Raw genomic sequence first — 23303 nt, 5'->3', positions numbered from 1 at the left:
CCTGGCGCTCCCACCACAGACCCCGGGCCGGGCCGGCCTCTGCCCCTCCAATTTCAAAACGAACCGGTCCCACAGCTCTCCAGAGGGGGGAAAGCAAGGGGTGTCGAAATAGCCCCAGGAACACGGAAAGGGCAGGGAAATGGGGCCCTTCACAAAGCGAGCAAGCCCAGCCCAGGGTGGCGGCAGTGCGGCCATCTTCCCCGGCCCTGTAAAGGAGCAGCGGCGACAACGCCCCCCCCCCGCTCCCCGCTCATGGATCCTCACCCGGCCCCGCTCCCCCTGCCACGGCAGGCCTGCCCCGAGACGGCACCCCGGGGCGGGCGGGCTACTTACCCCGACCCGGCCGAACTCACACGCCAGGTCGAGCGGGGTCTTCCCGGAGTTGTCCAGGATGCAGGGGTTGGACTGGTGCTGCAGCAGCATCTCTGACTACGAGAGAGGGAGGGCCGGGGCACGGCTGAGCCCCCCGAGCTCCGCACACCTTGCGCCCCCTCGAGCTGCCCCGCCCCGCCCCAGCCCAGCCCAGCCCAGCCCAGCCCAGCCCAGCCCAGCCAGCAAGAGGGCCCTCCGTGGCGGGCCCCCCTTCTGCCCCCCGCCCTCCAGGCCGGGGCACGAGGCACCACGGACACGGGGCCTTCGTGCCCAGGGACGGCCAGAGCGGCACAGGGCCAGTGCCCCAGCCCTCACCACGTCGTAGTGCCCGTGCTGGGCCGCCAGGTGCAGCGGGATCTGCCCCTCGTCCGAGGGGGAGTTGACAGACGAGCCGGCCTTCAGCACCAGCTTCATGGGCTCCTTCTTGCCCTGCCAGGCCGCGTAGTGCAGGGGCCGCATCCCTGCGGGGAGAGGCGGCGCCGCTGTCAGGCCGGGCCCCCGGGGCCCCAGTCCCGCCGGAAGGCGTGGGCGGGCGAGGGCACAGGGCCGGGGCACCGCCCGCCCCGCAGGGAGGAAGCCTGATGCCGCGACTCCTGGATTCCCCCGAGCTGCCCAAGGGGGCACATCCCTCGGGGTCAGAATGCTGGGAAGGGGACAGGAGGCCCCGGCACGGTCTCAGAATGGGCCGACCCAGCTTGGTCGCCCGGTGAGCGCTGCCCGGGCGCTTTTGGGGGCCTGGCAAGGGTGCTCTCCCCTTCCTGCCCAGCCCCCCCAGGAGTCCTGCCCACCCCTCCCTCTCTGCACACCAGGCAGCTGCCCTGCATCCAGTCCCCACTGCCCCTACTTGCCTTTATTATCCTTGATATCTACGGCCGCCTGGGCCTCCAGCAACAGTGAGATGAGCTCTATGTTTCCATTTAGGGCAGCGTGGTGCAGCGCAGAGAACCTGCAAGGAGAGGTCACGGACAGAGATGCGACCCCAGCAAGCTGCATTCTTCCAAGCCACCTTCCTTCAGTTTGCTGAAGGCCTCTGTCCCCCAGCCACCGCCACCCCCAAACTCAACACCAGCCCTTTGTTATGGGTGGCCACAGTTAGCAAGAGGGAGGGAAGACAGGTGGTGGAGCCACTTAAGAAGGAGGAAGCAGATTTAGTGCCTGATGTGAGGGAACGGGCACGGATGCTAAATTTTGCTGCTGTGTCTCCCCAAAGCAGGATGGGGGAGATCCGCACAGGAGATTAGATGAGGCCGGGGACTTAGGGACACAGATTAGAGTCACCCCCTAGAAGTCGAGGGGCTCCTCAGGGCATTGGACGTTACAAAGGCGCCAGGCCCTGACGGGTTACACCTGAGAGTACTTAGAGAGTTGTACTTAACAGTATAACACAGAAGTGAGTACACCCCTCACATTTTGTAAATATATTATATCTTTTCATGTGACAACCCTGAAGAAATGACACTTTGCTACAATGTAAAGTAGTGAGTATACAGCTTGTATAACAGTGTAAATTTGCTGTCCCCTCAAAATAACTCAACATACAGCCATTAATGTCTAAACCGCTGGCAACAAAAGTGAGTTGCAGCCAGAGTGGGTTGTTAATTTATTTATGTTATAATGTTATGTATTGAATTTTATTTGTGTAAGCCGTCCTGAGGCTCTCGCAAGGACATAATACAAATATCTTAAATAAATAAATAAATAATAGTGAGCAATCTAGTAACCCTAGGTAGGGAAAGGAGGTTGGCAGCCACACAACACAGCTTCCGCAAAAACAGGTCCTGCCAGACAAACCTTGTGCCACAGGGTTCAGTCCTGGGCATACAAGGACAGACAGCGGTGGCAAGGAGCGCCTTCCTTCAGCTTCGGCTGATTAATCAGCTGCGCCCCTACCTGGAGTACGACTGCCTGGCGACGGTGACACACGCGCTGGTGACTTCCCGCCTTGACTTCTGTAACGCGCTTTACGTGGGGCTTCCCCTGAAGACAGTCCGAACGCTTCAAGTGGTGCAAAATAGAGCTGCCAGGTTGCTGACGGGGACGGGGCGTTATGCTCACATGACTCCAGTCCTCCGTCAGCTTCACTGGCTTCCCATTGAAGCCCGGGCCCAATTCAAGGTGTTGATTATGACCTATAAAGCCCTAAACGGCTTGGGTCCTGGCTACCTGAACGAGCGCTTACGTCCGTATATGCCCGACCGCCCTTTGAGATCCGCGGGAGAGTCCCTTCTCCAGGAACCCTCCATGGAAGAAATTAGGAGAGTAAGTACTCGGAGGAGGGCTTTCTCTGTGGTGGCACCCAACCTATGGAATTCACTCCCCAAAGAGGTCCGCCTGGCACCGTCGTTACTGGTTTTTCGGCGCCAGGTAAAGACCTTTTTATTTAAACATCATTTGAATTGTTAAAACATATGATCTGGCCAGGGCAACTTCTTCTTCCTTCTCTTTTCTCCTCCTATATTATTTATTTACTTATTTTATACTGATAATTTTAATTTTATATTATTATGTTTGTAACTCAGTGTATTTTTTGTATTTTTGTATTTAATGTTCTATTGTATTTCAATGTATTTTATTGTGTTGTAAGCCGCCCTGAGGCTTCAGCAAGGGGCAGCATAGAAATGTTGTTATAATAATAATAATAGTAATAATAATAATAATAATAAAAAGATAATCAAATTTGTAGATGATACACAACTGGGTGGAATAGCAAACACCGTAGGAGACAGAATGAAGATCGAGGGTGAGCTTGATAAACTTGAAGACTGGCTGCAAGCACCAGAATGAGACTCTATAAGGACAAGTGCCAAGTCCTCCGCCCAGAAAAAAGAAACCAGAAACATCAATACAAGATGGGGAATACGTGGCTCAACAGAACTGAACAAGAAAAAGATCTCGGAGTAATTGTGGACAATAGGCTAAACATGAGCCAACAATGTGATGCAGCCACCAAAAGGGCAAATGCTATTTTGGGATGTACTAACAGAAGTATTACTTCCAAATCGCAAGTAGTAGTTCCCCTCTATTCCTCACTAGTCAGACCTCATCTGGAATACTGAGTCCAGTTCTGGGCACCAAAATTTAAGAAGGATGCAGAAAATGAGAAAGGATGCAGAGGAAGGCCAGAAAAATGGCCCAGGGTTTGGAAACACTGCCCTGTGACGAGAAACTGAGAGAACTGGGCACGTTCAGCCTTGCGAAGAGAAGACAGGGGGGACATGAGATCCCTCTATAAGGACCTCCAAGGCTGTCACAAAGAGGAAGGTCAAGATCTCTTCTGGCTGATGCCAGAGTGCAGGACACGGAATAATCATTGCGACAACCCAGGTTCAGGCTGGACAGCAGGAAAAGCTGCCTCTGTCAGAGCAATATGAGAGTGGAACCAGCTGCCCGGAGAGGTGGGGGGCTCTCCCACACTGGGGACATTCGGAAAGAGACTGGGCAGCCCTCCGAGCGGGACGGTGTGACTTGGTGTCCTGCAGCAGCACGGGTTGGGCCCAGTGGTGTTCATGGCCCATTCCAATTCTACTATTCTATGATTCTAGGTACTCAGGAAGGTGGAAAAGTGTGACCCCCCCCCCCCCTTGTACAGGGGCCTGAATTTTTGACGGGGGGCTTTAAAAGGTTTCTTTTTAACCCCCCCCCCCCCCCGCAGGGCTAATTAGGGGTTTTGGACAGGGGCATATGAATATGCATGTGTCCCTGTGTTTTGATAGCTCCTGTCAAAACCAAATGCTTCTTTAAATGGGATGACTTGCACTTTGCCACCTTCCTCAGTACCTAAAATCAGGAGGTGGCTCCCAGGACAGTGCTAGGATGTTTGGCAAGGTTTTTAATTTCAGTCACCTGAAAGTGCACCACTGTGGAAGATCAGAAGGAAACGATGAGGACATTGTGTAAATTTGGGACACAAAAATAATAAAGCAGCAAGCCAGCAACAGCTGCCCCAGCCCTGGAAGGGCTGACACGTTGGAGGTCACGAAAAGCAACGGCCATTCCCAGCAGAGAGGGTGGGGGAAAGGCGCAGCAGCACACAAGGGCCCGCAGCCAGCAAGGGGGCAGCCACTCCAGTGCGTCCTGTGGGTCCTGATGAAGCAGTGGCCTGGACAAGCTTGGCAAGAGAAGGGGGGGGGGGGGGATGCTGCTGCCGCCCTGGCACATGAGCCCACAATGAGTTCAGTCATCCTGGTTTCCTACTACAAGCCATGGGTTGTCATGATGGCTTGTTGCCTACAAACAAGCCACCCTGCAGGAAGAGGCTCAGGTTCACATCACACAACAACTCTCCATGGCCAGTTTCTGGTTTAGAACACGGAATCCCGAAAGCTGCCATGGGGCATCCTCTTTGCCCTCAGTGGTGCAAGGGAGGGCTCAGCTGCCATGGGAGGTCTTTTTTGGACCAGGGACTGAAATGGCATAGGCCTTTTTGGATTAAGTGGTTAGATCTTAAATTATTGTTGGCTTCTCTGACAGTCTTCAGGCAGAATAGCAAGACAGGCCTTTTCAAGAAAACTGATTGATGTCATGATCAAAAAAGAGGTGGAAGGCTGAGACGAAATTTGGCAGGGTCTGCAGCTCATGGCTAGAGTCTCTCCTGCTCCGCAGAATCCCAGGTGCGGCATCTCTCAGTGCAGCCGGAAAGCCTCTGCCTGCCGGTGCACAGAATGGCGGCTGGAGAGGCAGCGGAAGGGTCCCGCTGGGGTGGCTCCGCAAGTCTCCTCTTTCGTTCTCGCAGAGTATTTCTTGACATGTCCTTACCGCTCAGTTTCCAAGGGCCCTGCCCCTCCACACACGTAACTCCTGCATGTAGTAAACAGGCACACCAGAGAGGAAGGACTGAGCACAGCCTGCTCCCTGACCCACTAGCCTGCTGCCTGCAGGGAGGGGTGCATGTGGGGAAGCACCCAAAGCAGACGCCAGTCCCACACTGGCTGCCTGAGGGGGTCTTGTCCGGGATTCCTCCATCTCGGTGGTTCTCCAGCTTCACGTTCCTTCGCCTGAGGTTGAGCGAGCGTGTCGACTGCTTCCAGCGCATCCAGCCAGGCTCACTCGCTCCAGTCTTTTCCGCAGTAGCCCAGGACCAGCCTCCACTGACGCAAACCCAAGAAGAGGTAATGTAACCTGCGAGGAATGCCTGGCGTAGAAGCGGGGGCTTTGACAAAGCCCACAGCGCTGCAGTTTTTCCAGTGATGGCACAAGATGAATTGGTCACACGGCCCTCCGGCGTGGCTCTCGAGCATGAAGCCACGCGCTGGCTGTCCACGGGGCGCCCGCCCATCCTGCGCACAGAGGGGCTGCAAAGCTCATGGCGTGCCCGGTGCTGCTCCTCTGGCCCTGCCCTGCAGCTGTGGAGAGGCACAGCCTTGCCTGGGGGTCGCACGGCATTCCCCCCCCCTTTCCCGCGAGCCCCGCTCGCTCCCGGGCCCGCGAGGGCTGCCAGGAAGGGCCAGCAGGCCAAGGGGACACGGAGCAGATGCTGCATCGAGGTGGGGGGCCCTGCCTTCGCCTCAGCGGAGCCCAGCCGAAGCGCAGCTGCCGGTTTTGCCTGAGACCTGCTTTGTAGGGAAGGAGGAAGAGAAGTTCTTGAGTGGCAGGAGAGATTCTCTCTCTCTCTCTCTCTCTCTCTCTGTGTGTGTGTGTGTGTGTGTGTGTGTGAGAGAGAGAGAGAGAGAGAGAGAGAGAGAGAGAGAGAGAGAGAGAGAGAGAGAGAGAGAGAGAGAGACTGAGCCTTGCTGCACATTTGGGTTTATTATTTCTTTCCAAAGGACTTCAAGCTGGGCTGCTTACGCAGAAAAAAAGAATTATGATTCCCAACCCACATTTTGCACCGTGCGTGTGCAGGCTTTTATGAGGACTTGCATCACATCACTTATTGCCCTCTTTTCAAGCGAAAAACAGCAACACTGTATTGTGCATTGCAGTCTGGTTCTGCCCGATCGCCGGAATCTTTGCGAATGAGGCGGCATAGAAATGTTTTAAATAAATAAAACTTCTAGAGCTGAACACTGGCCAGGACGAGAGCTTCACACGCTCCGCCATCGCAGCTGCGACCTGGGGTCTCCCGTCCGTCCTCTCGGCTTGCTCCTTCAGGGGCCGAGATCCGATGGCACAGCCCCGCCTTTGCACGTGGAGGGTGGCGGGCGCAGGGCGGGGGGGAATGTGCCCCCTTCTTGTTCAGCGTGAAAGCCAGCCTCCTTCGAACGCGCAAGAGCCAGGGACCGTGCAGAGTTCTCTACAGGGAAACGAGACCGCGCTGGGAGCGGGGAACAGACCTGGGCTATATGCTGGGGAGACGCTCCCATCTACATGGCGGTGAGTCTCGTGGGCTGGCCTTCTTCGCGAGAGTGCCAGCGTGGCACAGTGTGGGTTGAGAAGCCCCAAGAAACACGTGGCCAAGTTCCCTTCCACTGGGAATCTCTGGCAGCCCCCCGGAATCACCAGCATTATCTGGGGGATAAAAGGGGAGTGGGACTTGCAGCACCCCAACCACCGGCGAGCAAGGGGGACGTGCACCCAGTCAGGCAGCGCCAGCCCCGCTTCTCACACCGCCTGGGGACGGAATGCGGACGCGGGGCGTGGGGTCACCACCCGGCCCTCGGCCGGCCGTGGCAGCTCTGTGGGCGAGCGGGAGGACGCGCGGTGTGCACGTGCCTGGGAGGGAAGGGCAGGGGGCACGTGGGGCTCCCCCGAGGAGAGGCTGCACGTGACAGGCAAGGCGAATCCCTTCAGGCACAGCCCTTTCCATAACTTCCGCACTGTCAGGGTAGAGCGCAAGATTTCTTTTTCCTGATTTTGTTTCTACGTCCTTTTTCTGAAGCCAACCAAAGCCATTTTTAACATGCTCAGAAGATAACGATCATAATCAAATAAAAGCACAGTAAAACATTAAAATAAATGCTAAAATCTTAATTGTGAAAGTCAAGTGGAAAAGGTGCCTCTTGATCATCTGTCCAAACACAGAAAGTGGAGGAAATGGGTGACTTTGAAGAGAGAGTTCCAGAATTTGACGGCTGGACAAACACATGCATTTTCCTGGAAAGAAAGCTCCTAAGTGGCCACTCTGGGGAGCAAAGAAGAGGGAGAGGGGGAGTTCCTTGGTCACTGGACCAGAGAAAGCCGCCCACAACTGCAAAGCCATGAAAAGGGCTGTTAGTTGCGGGAGGATAGCGAAGAAAAATTCCCCGCGGAGGTCTGCCACGGGCCGTTTGCAGAAGGGGCCTCTGCACCAGCCCCACATGCCACGCAGGCAGTGGCTGGCCGGCACGCGCGGTGCTTACTCACCCATCTGTGTCTTGGAAATTGACATTCACCCTCTTGGCAGATCCCAGGAGCTCTGGAAGCAGAGAGGGACGGGGAGAGAGAGATTAGAAGAGCGGCAGAGACAGGACAAGAGCTTTCCAACGAAGTCGGCCAAATCAGAGGAAACATTCCAGATCCCACGCCAAGCACATCAGAATCCCTCTCTTCGTGTGTCTGGATCAGGGACAAGCGACGCAGCCTGATTTTGGGTGCCATCGCTGCACATGCCCCAGCGTGCATCAGTTTCATCTCACTTGCCCATTAGTTTGCAATTTTAAAAGGACATAATTGCACACTTAAATATGTATTTTAATGTATTCTAGCATCCCTAATAGCATTCCTAACTTTACCGAACTAAGGACCCTCTCAGAACATTCTAGCTGTGTGAAAGCCCACTAGAAACACAGGGTCTGCTCCAGAGTCCGTCGGAGTCATTGAAGACACTGGAAGAGCGTGCCTGTCCCATGAGCCCCAGCCGCACCCAGAGCAAGTTCCCACTGGCGGAGCAGGAGACCCTCCTTGGGAGCAACTCCTCCGGGATTGCATGGAGCAATCCAGCAGCAGGACATGCCTGGCCAAGTCCAAGAGCCCAGCGCGAAGTGCAAGGTCCTGCCGGCCCGGGCGGGCATGAGGAAGAGGCGCGCGGGGGGCTGAAGGGGGACTAGGACTGGTTTGGCAGTGGAACTTCACCAAAGGAGGGGGGCTGGCACTGTTGGAGCTCACCAAAGCGGGGCTGCTAGCGAAGGGGGGCCAGGGCGGCCTGGGGAGTCTGCACCGCCTGGCTCCCACCGATTCCACCAGCACATCACAAGCCAGCACGGTTGAAAATGCACCCCACAGCGCCTTCAAAGAACACGAGGGGAGCCCTCCTGCTGCTGCCTGCATCGTGCTGCCCCCCAGAGAAGCAGCCTTGTCCCGGCTCCCACAGACCTGGCCTCCTCTCTCCACAAACCAAGCCAGGAGTCGGCACCCTCCGTGCAGGGCAGCTGGGTGGCGGCAGGGCCCTCAGCTTGGTGGCGTGGTGCAGATGTGCCCCTGCCGGGGAGGCTGAGGACACACCCACCCGAGCCGCATCTCACGCAGCAATCCCGAGCGGTGAGAGGGGGCTGCAGCATCCTCCCGGAGGGACGAGCTCCATGCGCATCTGGGAAGGTCATGCTCATACCCTCATGGAGCCGAAGGGGCCAGAAGGCCAGCAGGCTACCAGCCCCTGCTCAGGACAGGACTGCCAGTCAAAGCATCCCTCGCAGAGGGATGTCCAGTGGCCTCTTGAAAGGCCTCCAGCGTGGGAGAGCCCACCGCCTGCCCAGGTCACTGGTTCCATTGTCATACGGCCCTAGCAGTCAGGAAGTTCCTCCGGATGCCAGCCAGAATCTGGCTTCCTGTCCCTTAAATCCATTATCCTGTGTCCTGTACTCCGGGATGCGGAATGCTCCATTTTGCTCCAGAGGGTAGAGAAAAGGCCAAGAGTGTGGACCGCCTGGAAAACCCCGAGCTGAGCACCGAGCTGAGCCAAGCAAGTCCACCCCCTGCCAGCCTGCAGCGGAGCATGCGAGATCCCGCTGTTCCTTTCAGGGTCATGCAGCCATGAGATTGCACACATCTGCCCAAATGCACAAGGAGCACCCCAGAGAACCAGGGCTGCCCCACGTCGAGGCCCCCAGACCTGATCAGCAAGCGGCAGGCTCCTGCTGGCAGACCACTCGGGGAGGCTGCGTCAGCACAATCGGATTTCACATTTGCTGCTTTGCAGAGAGCAGCAGAAGAATAAACCCCTGATAACAGGGTTAAGAGGAGAGAGTGGCCGCCGCTCTTCCTGCTGGGGGAAGCAGATTGGAGGAACGAGGCTGGCTGGCTCAGGAGCAGAGCAGGGAAATCCAGGAGAGCGGAAGAGTGAAAATCAGCAGAGAGGCAGCTGTGGCGAAGGAGCCATTCCCATGAGACCCACATTGGCTTTGGCCTTTTCTCTTTCCTGGCAAAATGGCCAACTGCATCAGCAAAGCAGAGGAATGGAGAAAAGCTTCAGGCCTTCGGACTGAGAGCTGCGGAGCATGAGGGAGGACAAAGGGACGCCTGCATGTGGAGAGCCATGCACCACCCTGGCAACCGCCCTGCTGCCCTGCTCCATGCGGCTCACAGAATCGCAGAAGGGCAGAGCTGGGAGGAGCCGGGAAAGCTACCAGGCTCCACTTTCTGCTCCAGGCAGTCGAAGCATTCCTCACAGCTGCCTCTTGAACGCTCCCAGGGCGGGAGAGCCCGCTGCCTCCATGGGTCACGGGTCATGAGCTCCATTGCCGTACTGCTCTGGCAGTCGGGTTTTTTCCGGATCTCCAGCTGGAATCTGGCTTTTCGTTGCCTGAGCCCGTTATTCCACGTCCTGCGCTCTGAGACGATCGAGAAGAGATCCCGTCCTCCCCCTCTGTGACAGTTTTCCAAGTGCTTGTAGAGTGCCCGCCGACCTCCCCTCGGCCTTCTCTTCTCGAGGCTAAACAGGCCCACGTCTTTCCATCTCCCCACCCAGGGCTTTGCTTCCCGTCCCCGGATCACCCTCGTTGCCCTCCTCTGAGCCCTTTCCAGCTTGCCTTCACCTTTCTTCCACTGTGGTCCCCAGAACTGGACAAAGGACTCCCTCTCAGGCCTAGCCAGTGTGGTATGGTGGTCAAGATTGTAGGACTGGGACTCAAGCCATCTGGGTTCTAGTCCCCACTCAGCCACGGAGCTAACTGTGGGCCAGCCACAGACTCTGAGCCTGACCTCCCTCACAGGGTGATTGCTGTGCGGATACGATGTAGAGCGGGAGGAGAATTTTGTCAGCAGCCTTGAGCTCCTGGGAAGTTAAAAAGGCAGGGGATAAGTATAATAAATACTCTAGGACTAGTATTCTGAACTAGTGCTTCACCCAATGGGAAACGGCATTTCTATTAACACAGCCCAAAGTAGCATTTGCCCTTTTTCCAATCGCATTGTTGACTCCTGTTCCGTTCGTGTTCTGCAACGGTTCCAAGATCGTTCTCACAGGCAGTACTGTGGCGCCAAGCATCTCCCACCCTGCGGCAGATAGAGCTTGGCCCGTGCCCCTTCTGAATGCTGTGCTGCTGCTCCTGGTGCAGAGCTCCGGCCTCTGGCCTGCAGCTGGCGCAGCGCTCCCTGCACCTCCTCACCCAAATCGCTGGCGAGCGCTGGCCGAGGCTGAGCCCGCCGGTGCCCGCCTGCCACCCCTGCCCGGCTCTGCTGGGGGCAGGATGCCCTCGCAGCCAGCTGGCATTCTCCTCCCAAAGGCTGAGCACACTGGAACGCATCTCGGCCAGGCTGGGCAGGCCGCTGCTCAGGGCAGGGCAGCAGGGAGCAGGGGTGCCGAGGGCCGGGGGCAGTCCAGTCCGAATCCCAATCCTATGGGTTGGCTTCAGGTTTCCTCCTCCAAGAGGCAAGAGTTTCGCTTCTTGTTTTAAAAAACAAGCTTATTGCTCTTCAGACCGTGAAAATAGGGTTGAAAACAGATAGGCGATGCTTGGCAAAAAGAAGCCAGAAGGGCTGCTGAGCAGGATTGCTAGCAGCCAGGAGTCCTGCATCCCCACAGGACTAGCAGAAGTAGACTGCTCCGTGAAGAGTTGGGAACTTCATGCGGATGTACTTGACCTGAATCATGCACGCAAGGCTGCAGAAGCCAAGCGTCCCCCCTCGTTAAATGCACGGCTTGTTTCCAGGCCTTCGCTGCCAGCAGAGAGATGATGTGGGCGTGTCCTGCCGTAGAGGTCATCTGAGGCCTGCCAAGCAGCGAAGCGGTGGCTCACAGCAGCCTCCAGAGCATCGTCTCCCAAGATGCACCTCTCCTCTGCCTTTCAGCGCAAAGACGCCCTGATTCACTCGTGTTGCTTTGCTTGTCAACATGATGACAAGATGCTGGAGCCAAACAGGGCAGGAAGCAGAGGGAGAAGGGGATGCATGGATGGGCAGAGGTGAGTGACCTCCAGGAGTCCCTCTGGCTGTGGAGACCGTCACTGCAAGGACTCCCACCATGCGGAGTCCATGGCTGTGCTGTAAAATTGAATTCCTGCAACTGGAAAAACTGCATTGGAAGATAAGGCAGCCTCCGATGCTTCTTTAAAAAACAGCACCAACTCTCCAAAACACAGCCTTTCCCAGATCTTGCAGCTGTTCCCTCCACAGGGAGCTGCAGGAGGGGAACAAAGTCCAGAGAGAGAAGCACTAGAAAGCAAGCATTCCTGCAATGTCAGCTCCAGGAGCTAACCCCCAGCAAGGATTCACAGGGGGAGGGCCATCAGCCCAAGTCCCTGCTCACCCGGGGCTCTTTTCCGCTGAAACAGACCTGGCACACTTCATCTTCTGCATGCAAATGGCACCACAGAGCAATGCAGGTCCTTTGAAACAGGGGCACTCCCTTTGCCACTGGACACTGGATTATGATCAGGAGGAGGGGTCAAGTTTCCAAAGGGAAGCCAGAAAACCTCCGTTAGGATTTCAGCACGTCACCTCCCTCCATCCAAGATTAAGACCCTCGGCCCCTCCAGAGATTTTATTCTGAGCCATGTAGCTTGGCCAGCCCTGGACCGGCTCATCACGGGGGCGAGGGGCAGCTGGCCCTTAAGCTTCACTCCTGTACAAATCCTAAACTGAGAGGGGAGGGGAGGGGGAGGGAGTGCCTTGGCCGATGGGCATTGCTGTAGGAAAGGGATAGCCCAAAGGTAACTCCTCGCCCTCCCTTCTGATCTCTTCCACCCACACGCCGGAACAAGAGCTCTTCTGCACTGGCCCCAGAAAACGTCTTGTGCAGCTTCAGTGACTTTAAACAAAGGATCAGCAACGGTGGTCTGTTGACCATGACTGCGATGCGGACACTGTGCAGAAAGGCCGTGCATGCGTCCCCCAGCCCACCAAAGGGGACCATCCCCAACTCCCTGCTTGTGACGCCTGTGCAGCCACTGCTGGAGAAGGGGCACTCACTGGATGACCCTCGGCCTCATCCAGCAGCTGGCTCCAGCAAGCCACCCAAATCCACTGAAAACGGCCATGCAGTGCAGGGCAGGGCAGACCCGTTGTGCCAACGCCAACGGATTGAGAGGCTTCCACAGTTCCAAGTGAGCAGTATGAAACCAGCTATTAAACTGTCTGGAGAACAGAAGCATTTTTGCCTGGAGCCAAAAAGATTGTAAAGGTGGTGCCAGCAGAACCCCTCTGGGAAGGCCATTCCAGAGATGGGGTGCAGCCACCGAGAAGGCCTGTCTTCTACCTGCCATCCTCCTTACCTCCTTGGAGAGATGATATGCTTATATATTTATGCTTATATAAATATTTATTTCCCCTTTATGGATCACTGCCTTGCCGTGGCAAAGGGGCTTGTGTAGCTCAAAGAAGCTATGAGCTATGCTGCTCAGGGGCACCCAAGATGGACTGGTCATAGCAGAGAACTGTGACAAAAGGTGAGCCACTGGAGAAGGAAATGGCAACCCACTCCAGTACCCTTGCCATGGACAGTACCAAAAGGCAGAAAGATATGACGCCGGAAGACGAGCCCCTCAGGTCGGAAGGTGTCCAATGTGCTACTGGGGAACTGCGGAGGGCTTGTACTAATAGCACCAGAAAGAATGGAGCAACTGGGTCAAAGCCGAAAGGACACTCAGTTGCAGATGTAGCTGGTGGTGAAAGGAGAGTCCAATGCTGCAAAGATCTATACCCCATAGCATGGGTCCCCATACTGCAGCCCGCGGGCCAGATCTGGCCCACCATCCTCATTTAACCGGCCCACCCCAGAGGTTCTGCACTCGCCCTGCGCGCATGTGCAGGCGCACAGCTTGCTCACGTGGAGATCATTTTGGACTCGCTCAGAGGAAATGATCTCCACATGAGCAAGCCACTGCCTCATCCCATGCGCTCCCCCACCCCTTCACCAGCCTGCGCCCCCCCCCACCAACACCGCCTTGGCGGCCCACACCCACCGCTGACACCTTTCAACTGGCCCCCTTTTGAAAAAGTTTGAGGACCCCTGCTCCATATGAACCTGGAATGTAAGATCCATGAATCAAGGCAAGCTGGATGTGGTCAAACAAGAGATGACAAGACTGAACATTGACATCTTAGGAATCAGTGAACTAAAATGGGCAGGAATGGGTGAATTTAATTCAGATGACCATCAGGTATACTACTGCGGGCAAGAATCCCTCAGAAGAAATGGAGTAGCCTTCATAGTCAATAAAAGAGTAGGAAAAGCAGTACTGGGATACAATCTCCAAAATGACAGAATGGTCTCAGTTCGAATCCAAGGCAAACCATTCAACATCACAATAGTCCAAGTCTATGCCCCAATCACTGGTGCTGAAGAGGCTGAAGATGAACGGTTCTATGAAGGCCTACAACACCTTCTAGAATTAACACCCAAAAATAATGTCCTTATCATCATGGGGGATTGGAATGCTAAAGTAGGAAACCAAAAGATAACAGGAATAACAGGCAAGTTTGGCCTTGGAGTACAAAATGAAGCAGGGCACAGGCTGGTAGAATTCTGTCAAGAGAATACGATGGTCATAGCAAACACTCTTTTCCAACAACCCAAGAGATGACTCTACACATGGACATCACCAGATGGTCAAAACACAGAAATCAGAATGACTATGTGCTCTGCAGCCAAAGATGAAGAAGCTCTATACAGTCAGTAAAAACTAGACCAGGAGCTGACTGTGGCTCAGATCATGAGCTTCTTGGTGCAAAATTTAGGCTTAAATTGAAGAAAGTAGGGGAAAGCACTAGGCCACTCAGGTATGACCTAAATCATATTCCTGATGAATATCTAGTAGAGGTAACAAATAGATTTAAAGAATTAGATCTGATAGACAGAGTGCCTGAAGAACTATGGATGGAGGTTCGCAACATTGTACAAGAGGTAGCAACTAAAACCATCCCAAAGAAAAAGAAATGCAAGAAAGCAAAATGGCTGTCTGAGGAAGCTTTGCAAATAGCTGAGGAAAGAAGGGAAGTGAAAGGCAAGGGAGAAAGAGAAAGATACACCCAATTGAATGCAGAATTCCAGAGAACAGCTAGAAGAGATAAGAATGCCTTCTTAAATTAACAGTGCAAAGAAATAGAAGAAAACAATAGAATAGGGAGGACCAGAGATCTCTTCAAGAAAATTGGAGATACGAAGGGAATGTTTCATGCAAAGATGCGTATGATAAAGGATTGAAATGGCAGGGACCTAACAGAGGCAGAAGAGATTAAGAAGAGGTGGCAAGATTACACAGAAGAACTATACAAGAAAGAGCTTAACATCCCTGATAACCACGATGGGGTGGTCACTGACCTCGAGCCAGACGTCCTGGAATGTGAAGTCAAATGGGCCTTAGGAAGTCTGAGCAACAACAAAGCTAGTGGAGGCGACAGTATTCCAGCTGAGCTATTCAAAATCCTAAAAGATGATGCAGTTAAAGTGCTACACTCAATATGCCAGCAGATTTAGAAAACTCAACAGCGGCCACAGGATTGGAAAAGGTCAGTTTACATTCCAATTCCGAAGAAGGGCAATGGCAAAGAATGTTCAAACTACCGCACCATTACACTCATTTCACATGCTAGCAAAGTTATGCTCAAAATCCTACAAGCCAGGCTCCAGTAGTATGTGGACCGAGAACTACCAGAAGCACAGGCAGGATTTCAAAAAGGCAGAGGAACTAGAGATCAAATTGCCAACATACACTGGGTCATGGAGAAAGCTAGGGAGTTCCAGAAAAACATCTACTTCTGCTTCATTGACTATGCTAAAGCCTTTGATTGTGTGGATCACAACAAATTGTGGCAAGTTCTTAAAGAGACGGGAGTACCTGACCATCTTATTTGTCTCTTGAGAAACCTATATGCGGGTCAAGAAGCAACAGTGAGAACTGGACACGGAACCACTGATTGGTTCAAAATGGAGAAAGGAGTTCGGCAAGGCTGTATACTGTCACCCTGCCTATTTAACTTATATGCAGAGCACATCATGAGAAAGGCGGGGCTAGATGAATCACCAGTTGGAATTAAGATTGCTGGGAGAAATATCAACAACCTCAGATATGCAGATGATACCACTCTCACGGCAGAAAGTGAAGAGGAACTAAAGAGCCTCTTGATACAGGTGAAGGAGGAGAGCACAAAAATTGGCTTGAAACTCAACATTAAGAAAACTAAGATCATGGCATCCAGTCCTATCATTTCTTGGCAAATAGATGGGAAAGAAATGGAGGACGTGACAGATTTTATTTTCCTGGGCTCCAAGATCACCGCAGACGGGGACTGCAGCCAAGAAATTAAAAGATGCTTGCTCCTAGGGAGGAAAGCTATGGCAAATCTAGACAGCATACTAAAAAGCAGAGACATCACCCTGCCAACAAAAGTGCGTATAGGCAAGGCTATGCTTTTCCCAACTTCAATGTATGGCTGTGAAAGCTGGACCATAAGGAAGGCTGAGCGCCGAAGAATTGAAGCCTTTGGATTGTGGTGCTGGAGGAGACGCCTGTGAGTTCCTTGGACCGCAAGGCGATCAAACCGGTCAGTCCTAGAGGAGATCAACCCTGACTGCTCTTTAGAAGGCCAGATAGTGAAGATGAAACTCAAATACTTTGGCCACCTAATGAGAAGGAAGGACTCCCTGGAGAAGAGCCTGATGCTGGGAACAATAGATGGCAAAAGGAGAAGGGGAGGGCAGAGAATGAGATGGCTGGATAGAGTCACTGAAGCAGTCAGAGTGAGCTTGAGTGGACTCTGGGGGATGGTGGAGGACATGAAGGCCTGGAGGAATGCTGTCCATGGGGTCGTGATGGGTCGGACACGACTTTGCAACTAGCAAGCAAATATTTATTTATTTATTTACTTATTTATTTAAAACATTTGTATGCCGCCCAGTCATGCTGCAGCATGTCTGGGCAGCTTACAGTCACAAGATAAAACAGAATAAAAACCCACTACAACACATTAAAATACAGTACCAATAAATACAGACTAAATACAAAACAAAGGTTGAAGTGACATTAACCACTAAAATATTTTTTAAAAAAAGAAGGCCTTCTCCTGGCTCTGAAAAGAACATAAAGAAGGCGCCAGGCGGATCTCCTTGGGGAGGCATTCCAGATGGGGAGCAGCTGCAGAAAAGGTTTCTAAAGAGAACCTTCTACTTGCAATCTTCGCTGCTTCCCCCGTGCTGCAGAAAGGACCTTCGCGCGCCACCAGCTGCACGCTGCCGCGCCACGCCACCGACGGAGGCCAGCACCACCGGCCAGGACGTGGGACCGGTTCCGGTTCGGCCCGCCCCCCCGCACGGGTGAGAACCGTGCGGGACAGGGCGGGGCTTCGGGAGCGCCCTGTGGCCTTAAAGTGCTGGTGGCGACCGAGGCCGGTGGCCGAGGCCCGGCGGCTGAAGCATGACGGCCAAAGGGCGGTCACCGCCGTTTGGAAGCCGTTCAGGGGCCGAGCGGGGGGCTGGGCTGGCCAGGGGCTTTTGTTGAAATTGGCCCGCCTGCCGTTGAATGTTAGGGAAGGGGGAGTTTTTAACTGCTTTTATAATTTTATTCTATTTTAATCTGTTTTTATGGAGTCGTCCCTGGCCATGTTGACGTTTACGTTTCCTGGGGAGTGCGCGGGCGCCACCATTGGCGTGGTCTTGGGCAATGGACGTAACAGCGGTGGGGGCTTAACGTGTCCGTGTAGAAGAAGGAGAGACAGATGGTTGACACCTATCCCTCCTTCTGGTTTTGCCCCCAGCCAGAGGGTGCCAGGTAGTCTTGTCAACCACCCCTCGGGCCTGACGGTGCTGCTGCTCAATGCCAGGTCGGTCAATAATAAATCTTCCCTCATCCATGACTTATGGATGAGGGGGCCGACCTGGCTTGCATAACGGAGACCTGGGCGAGAGGGGGGGGGGGGATGTTGCCCTCTCTCAACTGTGCCCACCCAGGTATCTGGTTCAGCACTGTTCACGCCCGGAGGGGGGGGGTCGCTTTGGTTTACCGAGCCTCCATCTCTCTCACGGGACTTCCGGTCCCTTCAAGACCAGGGCTGGAGTGCCTCTACTTGGTGTTAGGCGATCGAGACAGATCGGGGATTCTGTTGGTGTACCGTGCACCCTTCTGCCCAACAGTCTCCCTGCCTGAGCTGACGGAGACCGTCTCCGACCTGGTGTTGAGGACCCCCAGGATGTTGGTCCTGGGGGACTTCAATCTCCATGCCGAGTCTGGTCTGACCAGGGTGGCTCAGGACTTCATGGCCTCCATGACGGCCATGGGGCTGTCTCAACATGTCTCCGGCCCGACCCACGAACGTGGACACACTCTGGACCTCGTTTTCTCGACGGGGCATGAAGAGGGTGGTCTGAGGGTGAAGAATTTATGCTTGACTCCCCTGTCATGGTCAGATCACTTCCTGGTGAGGTTTGTGCTTGAGAGTGACCTCTCCCTCTGCAAGGGTGCAGACCCGATTGTGTGGGTCTGCCCCTGGAGCCGGATGGATCCAGATGGATCCCTGAAGGCCCTGGGGGAGTTTCCGGCTGACAAGACTGGTGCTCCTGTCGAGGCTCTGGTCGAACTGTGGAACGGGGAGATGACCAGGGCTGTGAACACGATTGCTCCTAAGCGTCCTCTCCCACCGAGCAGAGCCCACTCTTCCCCTTGGTATACACCTGAATTGCGGATGATGAAGCAGGTTGGGAGACGGCTAGAGCGTAGGTGGAGGAAATCATGGGATGAATCTGACCGAACACACTTGAGAGCCCACTATCGGGCCTATGCTGTGGTGGTGAGGGCGGCGAAAAAGAAGTTTTTTTCTGCTTCCATTGCCTCCTCACAATGCTGTCCGGTGGAGCTTTTTCGAGTGGTGCAAGGCCTGGTTCGCCTGGGTCCTAAGGAAGATCCGGTTCCACCCTCAAAGGCCCGCTGTGACAACTTTGCCAGGCATTTCAGGGAGCAAATCACTCGGATTCGTCACGAGCTGGACACCACTAATGAATCAGAGGTTTCTGGGGAGACGCCAATGCTGCCGTCTGGTCCAGAATTATTGGATGAATTTCAGTTATTGCGGCCCGATGATGTGGACAATGTGCTTGGATGAGTAAGTCCCACCACTTGCCTATTGGACCCTTGCCCGTCTTGGTTAATAAATAATTCCAAGCACAGGATTGGGACCTGGATCTTGGAGGTGGTTAACGCTTCTCTGAGGGAGGGTTGGGTGCCTGCCCCTTTAAAGGAGGCGGTAGTCTGACCGGTCCTGAAGAAAGTGTCACTGGATCCAGAGATGGCCACTAACTATAGACCTGTGGCCAACATCCTGTTTCTGGGCAAGGTGTTAGAGCGGGTGGTGGCGGGACAACTCCAAGCAGTCTTGGATGAAACTGATTATCTAGACCCATTTCAGTCCGGCTTCAGACCCGGGTACGGTACTGAATCTGCCTTGGTCGCCCTGTACGATGACTTGTGCAGGGAGAAGGACAGGCGGAGTGCATCCCTGTTGGTTATCCTGGACCTCTCAGCGGCTTTCGATACCATCGACCATGGTATCCTTCTGGATAGGCTAGCGGGATTGGGGGTCGGAGGCACTGCTTTGCAGTGGTTCCACTCCTATCTCAATGGCCGATTCCAGAAGGTGGTGCTGGGGGACTATGGCTCTGCGCCATTGCAGCTATGCCACGGAGTACCACAGGGGTCCATTTTGTCCCCTTTGCTGTTTAACATCTACATGAAACCGCTGGGAGAGGTCATCAGGAGGTGTGGGCTGCGGAATCATCAGTACGCTGATGATGCCCAGCTCTACCTCTCGTTTTCCACCAATCCAGGTGAGGCAGTGGCTGTGCTGAACTGGTGCCTGGCCGAGGTAATGGGCTGGATGAGGGCCAATAAATTGAAGCTCAATCCAGACAAGACGGAGGTCCTGTTGGTTGGTGGATCGGGCTTCGGAGAGGGTGGATTTGACCTAGTCCTGAATAGGGTTGCACTCCCTCTTAGGGACAAGGTCCGCAGCTTGGGAGTGCTCCTCGACCCGGAGCTTTCACTCGAAGCTCAGGTGACAACAGCAGCGAGGAGCGCTTTCCTTCAGCTTCAGCTGATTAATCAGCTGCGCCCCGACCTGGAGTATGACTGCCTGGCAACACACGCGCTGGTGACTTCCCGCCTTGACTTCTGTAACGCGCTCTACGTGGGGCTACCCTTGAAGACGGTCCGGATACTTCAATTGGTTCAAAATAGAGCTGCCAGGCTGCTGATGGGGACGGGGCGTTATGTTCACATGACTCCAGTCCTCCGTCAGCTTCACTGGCTTCCCATTGAAGTCTGGGCCCAATTCAAGGTGTTGGTGATGACCTATAAAGCCCTAAACGGCTTGGGTCCTGGTTACATCCATATATGCCCGGCTGCCCCTTGAGTTCTGCGGGAGAGGCCCTTCTCCGGGAGCCCTCCGTGAGAGAAATTAGGAGGGTGGCTACTCGGAGGAGGGCTTTCTCAGCGGTGGCACCTAAGTTATGGAATGCGCTCCCCAGAGAGGTCCGCCTGGCGCCGTTGTTATTTGTTTTTCGGCGCCAGGCAAAGACCTTTTTATTTAAGCAACATTTTAATTGTTAACAATATTTGCTTATTTATCTGGCCAGGGAGACTTCTTTTATATTGTTATTTATTTTATATTGCTAATTTTATATTGGTATTTTTGTATTTTATTGTATTTTATTTTGTGTTGTGAGCTGCCCGAGGCTTCGGCAAGAGGCGGCATAGAAATGTTTTAATAAATAAATAAATAAATAAGTTTCTAAAAAAACAGTGGCCTCTTGCAACGAAACCCCCTCTGGCACTTTGGCCCTGGTTTCCCTCCATCCTGCTCTCCTCCCACCTGGCTGCACCTGGCTTTGCTGCACTGGACGTGTTCAGTTGCAGAGCTCGCGCGGAAGGCAAACTGGGGAGGCCCCAGGAGAAAGGTGGTACAGCAGGCACCTCCTGGGGCTGGTCAGCCTCCCAAGTAAGACGAGCTTCGGGGGTGGGGGGGCTGGAGGATCCCAAGAGGGGCTCTGCAGGGATGGGCACCCTTTGGAAGGGCCAGGTCTGGGAGGTGGTGCCGGCGAGCGGCAGCGCCCCCCCCCACACACACCAGCAACCCAGAGCAAGCACCAGTGGCCCTTCAGACGCTTCCCCAGAAAGCTCCCCCCATGCAGTGAGACAGGTGGCGCCCCTTTCCCAGCATCCAGGTTGGCACGGGAGAGGAATGGGCTGAGCGGGTGCCGCAGCCCCGCCCCACGATGCGTGGCACCCACTCCCCCAAGCCCCCCATTGCCACTTGCCCCCCTTCCCCACGCTGGGCGCAAGTCGCTGCTGCAAGCGGAGGCACGGGGACTCTTCGCCGCCAGCCTGGCAACTCGGCGGACGGACCGCCGCTGAAACGCAGCAGCCGGCCACCGGCGCAGCCCCCCCAGGCTCTGGAAACCTGCCACAGCCCCTGGCACACTGTCAGCTCCGAGACGCCTCAAAAACATTAATGCTTGCAGCGGTGGGGAGGGGGCACCAGCAGAGGCTTCGTGAAAAGGAGCAGCGAAGAACAGACAATGAGCCAGCAAGTAATGGGTGGTTATTCAGTAGCTTTAATTCCCGACAAGCAGCTACTAATTATCCAGCATTGAAAACACAAAGTGGTGTTAAAAAAGGAAAGCGGCCCAGGGGTGCCGACGCTCCAGCGAGGTGCCCCTCCCCCCCGCCAGGGGTGCTGCCACCAGTGAGGGGCTCACAGGGCCATGGGGCGGCAGGCTCCAGGGGACCCGGAGGATCGCGGGAATGGAAGTGCCCCAGGTGGCAGGAGCATTCCCCGTGCAACGTGTTCTCCGAACAGTGCGGCCGGGGCACGCAGGACAGTCTTGCTTCCTGTTCGCAACAGCCCCGTGCGGTCAGTTCAGCTCGCTGGCCCAAGACCCCAGTCCAGCTCCAAGAGGGCCAAGGGCAGAGACTGGCCCCAGCGGGAGACGCCCTCCCGGCAGAACGCCACCCCTTCAAGGAGCTGTGCCCCCTGTTGCAAAACAGGCCCATTTCCCCTTGATCTATAAATGCCTGAAAGAGGAGATCTCCTCTGTGAGAGACCAGGAGAGAACACCCGCAAGAGCCAGGCCTCGTGTGACCTGGCCTGCAAGGGCGGCCCACGTGCTGCCCGGGTGCCTGTTCAGACCGCACCGGAATCCCGCTGCCAGCGCCAAATGCCAGCGCCTCCACGCACCCCACTCGGCTCCCGCCAAGTCGCTATTCACATACCCTGTTCAAATGTTTGCTACCCTGCAGTAGGAAGGAAATCTGATTTTGCTATGAAAACAGGGCGATTTTGAATCTGATCTGATTTTTCTTTTTTGTAACCTCAGCTCCTTAATCGATCATACTTTTCTAAATTTGACATGCCTTTATTTTTTACACAGCTAAACCTATTTTGCTACAAAACAGGCTTAATATGCTGCATTTATCATTTATTTAACATTTAAACATTTGCATCTTGTGCTACCCATAAGCCAGAAATGCCTAAAGAATGCCAAAAAAAAATTAAAAGACAACAATAGCAAAACCACAGTAAAAATAACAATATGCAAAAGCAAAAATACTATTAGAGAACTAACAATTATCAAGAGAAAAAACCCTAGAAAATAGCAGAAAACTCAAGAGCTCACTGGAATATAAACTCTTTCAAACAAAGCTAAGGGGTGTGTTCATTTATCATGCTACATGCTGGCAATAAGCCACGCTGGGTGGCAGCGCAGCCCCGGACACACGCCTCCCCGCCACCCAAACCTCCTGTGGGAGGACCCAGATGTCTCCCTCTCGCTGTGGCAATCACAAGCCATCTCAGGCCAGCCCAGCATTTTCTTCCTTGCCTTTGTATCCCAGGAGCATTTGGGGGGGGGGGGTGCTTCTGGTGGCCAAACCATTTTTTAAATCCTCCCCATGATTTCTGTAAGATTTTGCAATTGTTAAAAAAAAATTACCAGCACTTGCACAACTGTATCTGCAGGGAAGCCTTGGTGGGTGTGTGTCGGGCATCCTGCCAGCAAAGTCGAGCAGTACCCACCTTGGGCATTGCCCCAGAGTGGATGCAGGTACGTTCATCTCCCCCTCTGGTTACACCTGGCAGCTGTCAAGAGGCAAGCTGTCAAATGCAACCAAAGCCATGAGCGATCCCAGCTCAGAGAAGGGTGGCCGCTCATTCAACCCCCTTCATGACAGCAAGATCCTCATGCTGTTGGGATGAGGTTCAGGGGTGCCTCTTGCTTTTGCGCCTCTTGTCAAGATTCTACCACCTCAGGAATATGGGAAACAGCTGTCAAAGATAAACCGGTATTTTTCAAGCTGAATTCAGAAAGGGTGAACAAAAATTGGAAGGCAAGTATAATGGCAGGCATCTAGAGTCTTTCCTGACACCTCACCTGCTGACGAATGCCAGGAGGATTTGAAGAAATGGGCCCTTTCGCAGCCCCTTTGGTTGATGCCAGCAATACCTGAACACCCCGGACACCACCCAGGGCATTAAATTTAATTTATTTTTAAAAATTTGGAGAAGATATGCACTAATCTGCTAAAGTGGAATAAATGTTCCACTATAACTGATTTGAGGCCTTTGAATTGTGGTGCTGGCGGAGACTCCTGCGAGTCCCT

At 54.2% G+C, this 23303-nt stretch overlaps 1 protein-coding gene across 3 annotated transcripts in view; it reads right to left on the bottom strand.

The window, feature by feature from the left end:
- CASKIN1 (CASK interacting protein 1) overlaps positions 1-23303 on the bottom strand; it is an 80167-nt gene that overhangs the window by 21371 nt on the left and 35493 nt on the right. For 2 of the 3 annotated variants that reach the window (XR_006416849.1, XM_044452501.1), the window contains exons 1-2: positions 688-831; positions 334-429 (exon numbers count right to left, since the gene is read on the bottom strand). Coding sequence is in view for 2 of the 3 variants with exons in the window: in XM_044452501.1 (XP_044308436.1) it covers positions 334-429; positions 688-831 (240 nt within the window). In the remaining variant the exon portion in view is untranslated. Of the gene's footprint in view, positions 1-333; positions 430-687; positions 834-1220; positions 1319-7650; positions 7703-23303 lie in introns of those variants that run through there. The other variant, XM_044452502.1, reaches the window with a different exon arrangement.

The sequence above is a fragment of the Varanus komodoensis genome, unplaced genomic scaffold, assembly GCF_004798865.1.
Source record: "Varanus komodoensis strain SLA01 unplaced genomic scaffold, ASM479886v1 scaffold73, whole genome shotgun sequence".
Lineage (NCBI taxonomy): Eukaryota > Metazoa > Chordata > Lepidosauria > Squamata > Varanidae > Varanus > Varanus komodoensis.
This window is presented reverse-complemented; position numbering and strand designations above follow the sequence as displayed.